At 45.0% G+C, this 13,949-nt stretch overlaps 1 protein-coding gene across 7 annotated transcripts in view; it reads left to right on the top strand.

The window, feature by feature from the left end:
- Positions 1–1,070: 1,070 nt before the first annotated feature.
- Positions 1,071–13,949, top strand: part of LOC142336194 (guanine nucleotide exchange factor subunit RIC1-like) — a 221,025-nt gene continuing 208,146 nt past the window's right edge. For 4 of the 7 annotated variants that reach the window (XM_075384844.1, XM_075384845.1, XM_075384841.1 and 1 more), the window contains exons 1-3: positions 1,071–1,342; positions 1,426–1,496; positions 1,567–1,584. In XM_075384844.1, coding sequence (XP_075240959.1) covers positions 1,106–1,342; positions 1,426–1,496; positions 1,567–1,584 — 326 coding nt within the window. In that variant the 5' untranslated portion in view covers positions 1,071–1,105. The remainder of the gene's footprint in view (positions 1,343–1,425; positions 1,497–1,566; positions 1,585–13,949) is intronic. The other 3 variants (XM_075384847.1, XM_075384846.1, XM_075384842.1) reach the window with 1 other exon arrangement.

Genomic DNA, 13,949 nt, shown 5'->3' with positions numbered 1-13,949 from the left:
GACAACCTACTCCGAGAAATTAAGTGAAATTCTCAGTGTGGCTCGTAATGGAGAATGTGATGATCTGACAATAAAAACGGAGAAATTGATAAATAGCGGTTTGCATCGACTAATGAAACAGCGGAAACAGCAGTTTGCATCGACTAATCGACTAATGAAATTCTCAGTGTGGCTCGTAATGGAGAATGTGATGATCTGACAATAAAAACGGAGAAATTGATAAATAGCGGTTTGCATCGACTAATGAAACAGCGGAAATGTAAGTGAAAATGCTTATGACAGGCTCAGGACAACTGGATCGCAACCGGCCAGGCTTTATGGGCTTGCTAAAGTACATATAAGGGGTACGCTTCCTCGGCCTGTTCTGTCAACACCCGGTAGCAGTTACGAGAACATCAATAAATTTCTCTTTCCCTTTTTTGAGAGGTTACCAGTTGCAAATATTGAGTCTAACTCGAAAGATGCCAGAGCCGCTTGAGAGGCTACCAAATTGGTTGAAGATGAGCTATTTGTATCTCTCGATGTTAAAAGCTTGTACACCAATGTACTTGTTGAGGAGGCAATTGGAATTGCGCTTAAAGAACTCTACTGCAGTGACGTGGTTCTCGAGATTCCGAGGTCAGCTATGAAGAGGATTTTGAGACTAGCCGTAACGAATGTTCACTTTATGTGTAATATGTGGTACACTCAATTGGACGGTTTAGCAATGGGTGCTTCGCTGGCTGTAATCTTGGCAAATTTGTGGATGAATCTTTTGAAAATTGATTGATTTTTTAAAATTGTAATGGAATGATTAAAAAAAAGTATTGTTTGTTTCAAGCGTATTTAACAGCATGGTTTTAATTTTAATTTAATTGTTGCAAAAAAGGATTTGTTCTTGTTTTTTCATATCTATCGCTGAAAACTGTTCATGGCAACGGACCTCGTTTAATTTTTCCGGCGTAGTTTTCTTCATTACATAAAAACTATTTCTTTTATGCACCGCAAAAAAAATTTGTTTTTTGCTACCTGAATGGGATACAGGGAATATGAGAGTGATACAGCGCAAGTTTATTATCGACTAAAAAAATACTTGTCGCTACTTAACGTTTTTGAGGGTGGAGACATGTTGTATCCTTGTGGTGCTCCAAGTTCTACCCGAAGTCTATCTGGAGTAACAACTTTCGAGTTCTCGCCAGACGGGCTGCTTGGAGCTGCTCTCTCTGAAACAAATCTGAGTGTCGTCCTGCTGCATCCAATTACGAAACTGAGCAGCTGCACAAGGTCTTTCAGGTCCCTCCGCGAACTTGGAATTAATGAGGCCGTGACGTGGAGTGGAAATAGCAATAAAATTGCTGTTGCTGTTAGTTAAAAGTTATATTTTGTGTAATGCAAGATTTATTGCTGGAATTTCCCAACTATGCTCTTATTTTTTCATCGGTTTAGACAGCAAGTGGAAGTTGCATACTTTTCCAGCTGATCAGACAGCGGTCTCCGGATGTGGAGCTGTATTTCACGTAAGTTCATGAGCTTGTTGATCTCATTCTTCTGTAATGGCGTAAAGCATCAAGTCAACATTTATTTCAGTCAGCTGAATCGACAGGGGTATTTACTTGCTTTAATTATTACTATGCTCTCTATACACGCCACCCCTGGTCAGTGGAGTGAAATTAATTCCGTTTGTCTCATATTTACACCCTTTTGCAGTTCTTCTGAAAACATTTACTGTAGAAAGCAGATAAACCTGTTGATTCCTCAAATGAACCCTGCAACAGTCTCAAAATTTTCTCCACTAATCTGACACATGCGTCTTCAACTTTCCATTTTGGTTTATTACGGAGGACGCTGGTAGAACGGAACGGGCGCAGAGCAGAATGCCATAAGATGAGATTTAAAGCCAAATATTTCCCGTGCTCTGATAGATCTTAAACTCATTAATTTAGTGGCAATTTTTTGTGAAAAATTCAAAATAGCGTAACAAAGATCTATCCGCCTTTGCAATAACGGGCTTGCGGCCACGGAGAGGACGGCGAGCGAAGTCCGCCCACACACCATAGATAATCAAGGGGCGTCAACGGATTAATTTACCATTTCTTACATTTGTTGTACTTTAATTTAAACCAATCAGATTATTTGACTACGCCAATAACTGACCGAGTGACAACTTTCGTTTTCACAAAATTGTAAATTGCGTTGAATTCAGTTTCTAAAAGAGAACAGCGTTATTCTATATATCAAACTAACAATCAATTAAAAAGGACCGTGTACACCATCCGGCAACGATGGATGCAGGTCGGAACATAATGGATGATGAGTAGCACTTAGCCGGATGCTGCACTCCAAGCTGTTCCCCTCCAGACAGTGTAAAGACGGCCCAGTCACAAAAATAACTAGCAAGTGGAGAGGAAAGCACCAATATATATATATATATATATATATATATATATATATATATATATATATATATATAATAGCACACATAGGGAACTGGTAAGGAAGGATTAAAATAAAAATAGGATATCAAGGAATGAGCAAAGGAATTAAAGTTAAGCAGCCATACACTCAGTGCAGCCTTCCCTCCTCCACGACGGCGCTAATCGAAGTCTCACTGAGAACACGAGGCTTGAGGGAGCGACATCCCCTCAAGCAGAGAACACAGCTCCTCAGAAGTGCGAAGCTGATTTTCGTTCGGATGTAGCTTATAGTGTCGGCGTATGGCTCTCCGCGTTTTTCGCTGATCTTGGTTGCGAGTTGTTTCATAACGCGCGATGCTGATGGCCCAGCACCGCCCGAGCAAGCAAAAACCAGTGCGTTGGAACTGCAGTGTTCGGTTTCCCGGATTCGCTCTTCGTCCTTATTTCGCTTGATGCTCTCGTGATATTTGTATGCATCTTTTATGGTCTTAGGGCAGCTCTTCGCGTGAGGGTTGAAAAACTTCACATCGAAGAAAGTGCGAATAAAGCGGGACCCTCACAGACCGTTTGCCTTGATGTCCAGTCGAGCGTCATGATCAGTAGTGGTCGAATTACTCGAGAAAATTTCTCCATCGGGCGACTGAAGTTTTGGCTCTATCTGGACATCGTGGCAAACGTCATCCATCAGGTTTGCAAACAGGTCTCTGATTTCGTTGTGTCGTAGGTGCGTATACCCGCCTTTGGCGCAATGAAGGGCATGGGTGAGGCTAAATTCTTTCCCGTATGGGCATATAGCTGGCGTGTTATTCGCTTCCCAGGTGTAGCGAAGTGCTATTCCATCGCAGAACTCAGTCTTCGTGAGGTCGAAACCATGTTTTGATAACGGAAGCGCGTTAAGCCAGCTAGATGCTCCTTTCTCCGAGGCCAGCTGGATGGTATACTTCATTTCTGGTAGATTTTTTTCGATTCTGGATTTTTTCGAGATGAGTTCACGTTGCATGTCTGCTTTCTGTCTGAGACTGATCTTGGTTTGTTCTAATTCATATTGTTGAATTGCGAATGAATCATTATTAAATGACGCCAACGGAGTTGAGAGTTCAATTGATTTCTCAAGATTTTATGAAGATCTCGTGGGAGGGCGATGTTAAGCCCACACATTCTGAGAGGGAGAGAAAAACGTTATCTTTCTTCTTGGATTATTTCTTTGCCGACGATGTTCGGTATGACTCGGCCAAGCCGCTCCTCTACCTTGTCCAGAACCCCGTCCATGAAGGGTGTAGTACACGAGAGGAAGCTCAACTTCTGTTGAACCCCCTTCGTAAAACATGCATAGGCATTCTGGGGAGAGGTGAGAGCAAACTGACCAAGTCTGTCCAAACTTTTTGTGAATTTAATTTCCGCATCTTTCAGGAAATTTTTACTGGCCTCAGAGCTACCGATTACTGATCCCAGGACTCGAGCGCCCTGCGTGATTTCCACATTTGTGCCTGCAAACTCAGATGACGCTTGGCGCTCGCCTCCTGGCTTAATTATCAACTGACACTTCGGAGGATTGACAAGATATCCATACTTGGGACCAAGCTGAGTGAGCTTGTCGAAGAGTGCCCTGATATCTTTCAACTTACCGACGACGCTACCATCATCAGCATACCATTTTTGTGTCAGGGAGTCATTGTGATGTCTTCATATTAGGGGTAGGATTGCGATTCCATACATTGCCATCGCAAGGGGATCACCTTGTGTCGTACCTTCCTGAGACAGAATGGTCGACTAACCGATGTAGAGTTGAGGCGGATTGCTATAGGAATTTTGTAAGGCAACATGCAATGATGGGCATAAGGCTTTCACGTTCTCTAATGCTGTTCGTCTATTGAGCACATTAAATGCGTTTTTGGCATCAATTAGTTGAATTGCTTCCTTTTCAGGATCATCAAAACTGTGGCGAAGCGAATGTTCTATCTCGAATTTCTGGCCCAGACACAGCTGCACGCAGTCTACGCTTGATGGTATTATTGTTCGATCCATCGTCCGTATTCTTTGTTCGACTGAGAGTTAAGTGCGGAAGTATTATACAGAGGGTTAGAGATATATCGGATCTATCCGTGTCTACGGCAATCGGGGAGAGGACACTGTGAAGGGCTTCGGCGAACTGTTCCCCTGTCTTGCTCTTACTGAGCGTGAAGGGTTGAAAAACTTCACATCGAAGAAAGTGCTAATAAAGCGGGAGCCCCACAGACCGTTTGCCTTGATGTCCAGTCGAGCGTCATGATCAGTAGTGGTGGAATTACTCGAGAAAATTTCTCCATCGGGCGACTGAAGTTTTGGCTCTATCTGGACATCGTGGCAAACGTCATCCATCAGGTTTGCAAACAGGTCTCTGATTTCGTTGTGTCGTAGGTGCGTTTACTCGCCTTTGGCGCAATGAAGGGCATGGGTGAGGCTAAATTCTTTCCCGTATGGGCATATAGCTGGCGTGTTCTTCGCTTCTCAGGTGTAGCGAAGTGCTATTCCATCGCAGAACTCAGTCTTCGTGAGGTCGAAACCATGTTTTGATAACGGAAGCGCGTTAAGCCAGCTAGATGCTCCTTTCTCCGAGGCCAGCTGGATGGTATACTTCATTTCTGGTAGGTTGTTTTCGATTCTGGATTTTTACGAGATGAGTTCACGTTGCATGTCTGCTTTCTTCTGAGTTCAATTGATTTCTCAAAATTTTTATGAAGATCTTGTGTGAGGGCGATGTTAAGCCCACCCATTCTGAGAGGGAGAGAAAAAAGTTATCTTTCCTCTTGGATTATTTTGCCGACGATGTTCGGTATGACTCGGCCAAGCCGCTCCTCTACCTTGTCCAGAACCCCGTGCATGGAGGGTGTAGTACGCGAGAGAAAGCTCAACTTCTGTTGAACCTCCTTCGTAAAACATGCATAGGCATTCTGGGGAGAGGTGAGAGCAAACTGACCAAGTTGTCCAAAATTTTGGTGTATTTAATTTCCGCATCTTTCAGGAAATTTTTACTGGCCTCAGAGCTACCGATTACTGATCCCAGGACTCGAGCGCCCTGCGTGATTTACACATTTGTGCCTGCAAACTCAGTTGACGCTTGGCGCTCGCCTCGTGGCTTAATTATCAACTGACACTTCGGAGGATTGACAAGATATCCATACTTGGGACCAAGCTGAGTGAGCTTGTCGAAGAGTGCCCTGATATGAGTTCACGGAGTGCCCTGATATTAGTTCAGGGAGTCATTTTGAAGTCTTGATTTTAGGGGTAGGATTGCGATTCCATACATAGCCATCGCAAGGGGATCACCTTGTGTCGTACCTTCCTGAGACAGAATGGTCGACTAACCGATGTAGAGTTGAGACGGATGGCTATAGGAATTTTGTAAGGCAACATGCAATGATGGGCATAAGGTTTTCACGTTCTCTAATGCTGTTCGTCTATTGAGCACATTAAATGCGTTTTTGGCATCAATTAGTAGAATTGCTTCCTTTTCAGGATCATCAAAACTGTGGCGAAGCGATTGTATGGCATGTTCTATGCCGAATTTCTATCCCAGGCACAGCTGCATGTTTCCACGGAGGGATGTTAGATCTTGCCTGATTCAGTCGACGATTATGCGTCCGGTAATGCGACGCATTACATCAATACCAATAGGTCTCACACCTGGACATTTATCCAGAGCTACCAGTCGACAACCATTGTATGCAGTCAAATCATCTGTATTATGGACGTGGCAGCCTCTTAGCAAACTTGGCAACAAACTTGCACAGGTTCGTGGAGATCTGTCCGAAAGCAGAAAGTAGTCTACGCCAGTCATCGGCATCGAGACCTGAAGGCCCGGCACTGCCATGAGTCTTCATTGCATGCTTTAGGACAGGCCTAGCACTGATTCTGAGTTCTGAGAAGTTGCAACTGTGCCATGCACGCAGTCTACGCTTGATGGTATTATTGTTCGATCCATCTTCCGTATTCTTTGCTCGACTGAGAGTTAAGTGCGGAAGTATCATACAGAGGGTTAGAGATATATCGGATCTATCCGTGTCTACGGCAATCAGGGAGAGGAAACTGAAGGGCTTCGGCGAACTGTTCCCCTGTCTTGTTCTTACTGAGCGTGAAGGGTTGAAAGGGTTGAAAAACTTCACATCGAAGAAAGTGCGAATAAAGCGGGAGCCCCACAGACCGTTTGCCTTGATGTCCAGTCGAGCGTCATGATCAGTAGTGGTGGAATTACTCGAGAAAATTTCTCCATCGGGCGACTGAAGTTTTGGCTCTATCTGGACATCGTGGCAAACGTCATCCATCAGGTTTGCAAACAGGTCTCTGATTTCGCTGTGTCGTAGGTGCGTATACCCGCCTTTGGCGCAATGAAGGGCATGGGTGAGGCTAAATGCTTTCCCGTATGGGCATATAGCTGGCGTGTTATTCGCTTCCCAGGTGTAGCGAAGTGCTATTCTATCGCAGAACTCAGTCTTCGTGAGGTCGAAACCATGTTTTGATAACGGAAGCGCGTTAAGCCAGCTAGATGCTCCTTTCTCCGAGGCCAGCTGGATGGTATACTTCATTTCTGGTAGATTGTTTTCGATTCTGGATTTTTTCGAGATGAGTTCACGTTGCATGTCTGCTTTCTGTCTGAGACTGATCTTTGTTTGTTCTAATTCATATTGTTGAATTTCGAATGAATCATTATTAAATGACGCCAACGGAGTTGAGAGTTCAATTGATTTCTCAAGATTTTTATGAAGATCTCGTGGGAGGGCGATGTTAAGTCCACACATTCTGAGAGGGAGAGAAAAAAGTTATCTTTCTTCTTGGATTATTTCTTTGCCGACGATGTTCGGTATGACTCGGCCAAGCCGCTCCTCTACCTTGTCCAGAACCCCGTCCATGAAGGGTGTAGTACACGAGAGGAAGCTCAACTTCTGTTGAGGCCCCTTCGTAAAACATGCATAGACATTCTGGGGAGAGGTGAGAGCAAACTGACCAAGTCTGTCCAAACTTTTTGTGTATTTAATTTCCGCATCTTTCAGGAAATTTTTACTGGCCTCAGAGCTACCGATTACTGATCCCAGGACTCGAGCGCCCTGCGTGATTTCCACATTTGTGCCTGCAAACTCAGATGACGCTTGGCGCTCGCCTCCTGGCTTAATTATCAACTGACACTTCGGAGGATTGACAAGATATCCATACTTGGGACCAAGCTGAGTGAGCTTGTCGAAGAGTGCCCTGATATCTTTCAACTTACCGACGACGCTACCATCATCAGCATACCATTTTTGTGTCAGGGAGTCATTGTGAAGTCTTCATATTAGGGGTAGGATTGCGATTCCATACATTGCCATCGCAAGGGGATCACCTTGTGTCGTACCTTCCTGAGACAGAATGGTCGACTAACCGAGGTAGAGTTGAGACGGATGGCTATAGGAATTTTGTAAGGCAACATGAAATGATGGACATAAGGCTTTCACGTTCTCTAATGCTGTTCGACTAGTGAGCACATTAAATGCGTTTTTGGCATCAATTAGTAGAATTGCTTCCTTTTCAGGATCATCAAAACTGTGGCAAAGCGAATGTATGGCATGTTCTATGCCGAATTTCTGGCCCAGGCACAGTTGCATGTTTCCACGGAGCGATGTTAGATCTTGCCTGATTCAGTCGACGATTATGCGTCCGGTGATGCGACGCATTACTTCAATACCAATAGGTCTCACACCTGGACATTTATCCAGAGCCACAAGTCGACAACCATTGTATGCAGTCAAATCATCTGGTGGTATTATGGACGTGGCAGCCTCTTAGCAAACTTGGCAACAAACTTGCACAGGTTCGTGGAGATCTGTCCGAAAGCAGAAAGTAGTCTACGCCAGTCATCGGCATCGAGACCTGAAGGCCCGGCACTGCCATGAGTCTTCATTGCATGCTTTAGGACAGGCCTAGCACTGATTCTGAGTTCTGAGAAGTTGCAGCTGTGCCATGCACGCAGTCTACGCTTGATGGTATTATTGTTCGATCCATCGTCCGTATTCTTTGTTCGACTGAGAGTTAAGTGCGGAAGTATCATACAGAGGGTTAGATATATATCGGATCTATCCGTGTCCACGGCAATCAGGGAGAGGAAACTGAAGGGCTTCGGCGAACTGTTCCCCTGTCTTGTTCTTACTGAGCGTGAAGGGTTGAAAGGGTTGAAAAACTTCACATCGAAGAAAGTGCGAATAAAGCGGGAGCCCCACAGACCGTTCGCCTTGATGTCCAGTCGAGCGTCATGATCAGTAGTGGTGGAATTACTCGAGAAAATTTCTCCATCGGGCGACTGAAGTTTTGGCTCTATCTGGACATCGTGGCAAACGTCATCCATCAGGTTTGCAAACAGGTCTCTGATTTCGTTGTGTCGTAGGTGCGTTTACCCGCCTTTGGCGCAATGAAGGGCATGGGTGAGGCTAAATTCTTTCCCGTATGGGCATATAGCTGGCGTGTTCTTCGCTTCTCAGGTGTAGCGAAGTGCTATTCCATCGCAGAACTCAGTCTTCGTGAGGTCGAAACCATGTTTTGATAACGGAAGCGCGTTAAGCCAGCTAGATGCTCCTTTCTCCGAGGCCAGCTGGATGGTATACTTCATTTCTGGTAGATTGTTTTCGATTCTGGATTTTTTCGAGATGAGTTCACGTTGCATGTCTGCTTTCTGTCTGAGACTGATCTTGGTTTGTTCTAATTCACATTGTTGAATTTCGAATGAATCATTATTTAATGACGCCAACGGAGTTGAGAGTTCAATTGATTTCTCAAGATTTTATGAAGATCTCGTGGGAGGGCGATGTTAAGCCCACCCATTCTGAGAGGGAGAGAAAAAAGTTATCTTTCCTCTTGGATTATTTCTTTGCCGACGATGTTCGGTATGACTCAGCCAAGCCGCTCCTCTACCTTGTCCAGAACCCCGTCCATGGAGGGTCTAGTACGCGAGAGGAAGCTCAACTTCTGTTGAACCCCCTTCGTAAAACATGCATAGGCATTCTGGGGAGAGGTGAGAGCAAACTGACCAAGTCTTTCCAAACTTTTTGTGTATTTAATTTCCGCATCTTTCAGGAAATTTTTACTGGCCTCAGAGCTACCGATTACTGATCCCAGGACTCGAGCGCCCTGCGTGATTTCCACTTTTGTGCCTGCAAACTCAGTTGACGCTTGGCGCTCGCCTCCTGGCTTAATTTTCATTTGACACTTCGGAGGATTGACAAGATATCCATACTTGGGACCAAGCTGAGTGAGCTTGTCGAAGAGTGCCCTGATATCTTTCAACTTACCGACGACGCTACCATCATCAGTATACCATTTTTGTGTCAGGGAGTCATTGTGAAGTCTTGATATTAGGGGTAGGATTGCGATTCCATACATTGCCATCGCAAGGGGATCACCTTGTGTCGTACCTTCCTGAAACAGAATGGTCGACTAACCGATGTAGAGTTGAGACGGATGGCTATAGGAATTTTGTAAGGCAACATGCAATTATGGGCATAAGGCTTTCACGTTCTCTAATGCTGTTCGTCTATTGAGCACATTAAATGCGTTTTTGGCATCAATTAGTAGAATTGCTTCCTTTTCAGGATCAACAAAACTGTGGCGAAGCGAATGTATGTCATGTTCTCTGCCGAATTTCTGCCCCAGGCACAGCTGCATGTTTCCACGGAGGGATGTTAGATCTTGCCTGATTCAGTCGACGATTATGCGTCCGGTGATGCGACGCATTACTTCAATACCAATAGGTCTCACACCTGGACATTTATCCAGAGCCACAAGTCGACAACCATTGTATGCTGTCAAATCATCTGGTGGTATTATGGACGTGGCAGCCTCTTAGCAAACTTGGCAACAAACTTGCACAGGTTCGTGAAAATCTGTCCGAAAGCAGAAAGTAGTCTACGCCAGTCATCGGCATCGAGACCTGAAGGCCCGGCACTGCCATGAGTCTTCATTGCATGCTTTAGGACAGGCCTAGCACTGATTCTGAGTTCTGAGAAGTTGCAGCTGTGCCATGCACGCAGTCTACGCTTGATGGTATTATTGTTCGATCCATCGTCCGTATTCTTTGTTCGACTGAGAGTTAAGTGCGGAAGTATCATACAGAGGGTTAGAGATATATCGGATCTATCCGTGTCTACGGCAATCAGGGAGAGGAAACTGAAGGGCTTCGGCGAACTGTTCCCCTGTCTTGTTCTTACTGAGCGTGAAGGGTTGAAAGGGTTGAAAAACTTCACATCGAAGAAAGTGCGAATAAAGCGTGAGCCCCACAGACCGTTTGCCTTGATGTCCAGTCGAGCGTCATGATCAGTAGTGGTGGAATTACTCGAGAAAATTTCTCCATCGGGCGACTGAAGTTTTGGATCTATCTGGACATCGTGGAAAACGTCATCCATCAGGTTTGCAATCAGGTCTCTGATTTCGTTGTGTCGTAGGTGCGTATACCCGCCTTTGGCGCAATGAAGGGCATGGGTGAGGCTAAATTATTTCCCGTATGGGCATATAGCTGGCGTGTTCTTCGCTTCCCAGGTGTAGCGAAGTGCTATTCCATCGCAGAACTCAGTCTTCGTGAGGTCGAAACCATGTTTTGATAACGGAAGCGCGTTAAGCCAGCTAGATGCTCCTTTCTCCGAGGCCAGCTGGATGGTATACTTCATTTCTGGTAGATTGTTTTCGATTCTGGATTTTTTCGAGATGAGTTCACGTTGCATGTCTGCTTTCTGTGTGAGACTGATCTTGGTTTGTTCTAATTCACATTGTTGAATTTCGAATGAATCATTATTAAATGACGCCAACGGAGTTGAGAGTTCAATTGATTTCTCAAGATTTTTATGATGATCTCGTGGGAGGGCGATGTTAAGCCCACCCATTCTGATAGGGAGAGAAAAAAGTTATCTTTCCTCTTGGATTATTTCTTTGCCGACGATGTTCGGTATGACTCGGCCAAGCCGCTCCTCTACTTTGTCCAGAACCCCGTCCATGGAGGTTGTAGTACGCGAGAGGAAGCTTAACTTCTGTTGAACCCCCTTGTAAAACATGCATAGGCATTCTGGGGAGAGGTGAGAGCAAACTGACCAAGTCTGTCCAAACTTTTTGTGTATTTAATTTCCGCATCTTTCAGGAAATTTTTACTGGCCTCAGAGCTACCGATTACTAATCCCAGGACTCGAGCACCCTGCTTGATTTCCACATTTGTGCCTGCAAACTCAGTTGACGCTTGGCGCTCGCCTCCTGGCTTAATTATCATTTGACACTTCGGAGGATTGACAAGATAACCATACTTGGGACCAAGCTGAGTGAGCTTGTCGAAGAGTGCCCTGATATCTTTCAACTTACCGACGACGCTACCATCATCAGTATACCATTTTTGTGTCAGGGAGTCATTGTGAAGTCTTGATATTAGGGGTAGGATTGCGATTCCATACATTGTCATCGCAAGGGGATCACCTTGTGTCGTACCTTCCTGAAACAGAATGGTCGACTAACCGATGTTGAGTTGAGACGGATGGCTATAGGAATTTTGTAAGGCAACATGCAATTATGGGCATAAGGCTTTCACGTTCTCTAATGCTGTTCGTCTATTGAGCACATTAAATGCGTTTTGAGCATCAATTAGTAGAATTGCTTCCTTTTCAGGATCATCAAAACTGTGGCGACGCGAATGTATGGCATGTTCTATGCCGAATTTCTGGCCCAGGCACAGCTGCATGTTTCCACGGAGGGATGTTAGATCTTGCCTGATTCAGTCGACGATTATGCGTCCGGTGATGCGACGCATTACTTCAACACCAATAGGTATCACACCTGGACATTTATCCAGAGCCACAAGTCGACAACCATTGTATGCAGTCAAATCATCTGGTGGTATTATGGACGTGGGAGCCTCTTAGCAAACTTGGCAACAAACTTGTACAGGTTCGTGAAGATCTGTCCGAAAGCAGAAAGTAGTCTACGCCAGTCATCGGCATCGAGACCTGAAGGCCCGGCACTGCCATGAGTCTTCATTGCATGCTTTAGGACAGGCCTAGCACTGATTCTGAGTTCTGAGAAGTTGCAGCTGTGCCATGCACGCAGTCTACGCTTGATGGTATTATTGTTCGATCCGTCGTCCGTATTCTTTGTTCGACTGAGAGTTAGTGCGGAAGTATTATACAGAGGGTTAGAGATATATCGGATCTACCCGTGTCTACGGCAATTGGGGAGAGGACCCTGTGAAGGGCTTCGGCGAACTGTTCCCCAGTCTTGTTCTTACTGAGCGTGGAGAACGAGGGCTTCCATGTGATGACCTCGCGGTATATTTCGCGCACTGTTACCGCGTGATGAGGCTGGAATTTATCCCAAAAATTATCCGATGGTGCGGCGACGGAACGTTCGGGGGCGTGCGATGTTGCAAGATCTATGAGTGCAGTGTCGGGAGCGGTCAAATCATTGTGTGGTGCCGGCGTTGCGATTGCTGTTTTGTTGGCTCTGGTGACCTCAGAGCAGCTTTTGCAGCTGAAGTTTTCGGTCCACTCTTCGCTGTGGCTAGGCCACTACATTTTACGTGAAAATATTTATAACACATATGACACCAGACGCCTCCCCTACGTAGGGGACCCTTGCAGAGTGGACAATGGGTTTGATCAGCCATCAGGCTACGGGCTAGGAGTCGGGAGGGCTGCACTTAGGGTGACTAGATTAAGTTAATTACAGGAGAGTAATAGCAGCAACGATATTTAAAGTATTGAATGATACAGTATTGTTAAACAGAATAATAGTGAAAACATGGTTTCCATGAAAGGAGAAGTGTAGGGTGTCTTTACAGAACAGGTTAGGTTCAAGAACATTCCTAAATGAGGGTGAAACAATAAAGAGCTTTAAGGCACAAGAATATACAAAGCGTAGCTAAGGGCACTGATTTTCTTATTTATTAGGCGATTACAGCTGGTGGGTATAACTTTGGGAACAATCAAATTATTTGGGCTAAATTTAACAATAATGAGCTGAATGAGGAATTTCCAATGCTCTATGAAAGTTTCAATACTACTACGGTGATCATTGAAGCCAGCAATTACTACAACAGTGTTCAGTTTCTGATTTGGGTATTGATTGATAACATCAGAGATCTAGCAGTTTAGCACCTCGATAGTTGTGTACACAACCCTGTACTTGACCCTCGTCTATATATTTGGTACAAGAAGTACCCAAGACCAAGTCCTAGCAGCTCGAGGGAAGAGGGTTGGCATCAAAACGTCCCATTCACGGAGCCTGCATTCGGCTCTGATTCTCATCTTCTCGCATTGGGCTCTGATTCTCATCTTTTCTCATTCGGCTCTGATTCCTAGCTCCCTTTTTAGATATTCACATGCAAGTGTTGGCAAAAGAACTCGTGGCCAGTCAATTGGCCGACGTAAAAATAAGTACACCTTTCAGCCGACAATTGAGCTATTTCAACTACACGAAAACCCTTAATAATTACCTGCGCCGGTAAGTTTAGTAGGTAAAGTAGTGTACTTCAGCGTCAAACTAAACATTATTCGCCATAACTACTGCCTAATTTGGTAATGCCTC

This window comes from Convolutriloba macropyga, chromosome 3 (assembly GCF_964194025.1).
Source record: "Convolutriloba macropyga chromosome 3, txConMacr16.3, whole genome shotgun sequence".
Classification (NCBI taxonomy): domain Eukaryota; kingdom Metazoa; phylum Xenacoelomorpha; order Acoela; family Convolutidae; genus Convolutriloba; species Convolutriloba macropyga.
The sequence above is the reverse complement of the archived record's forward strand: the minus strand, read 5'-3'. Positions and strand labels throughout refer to the sequence as shown.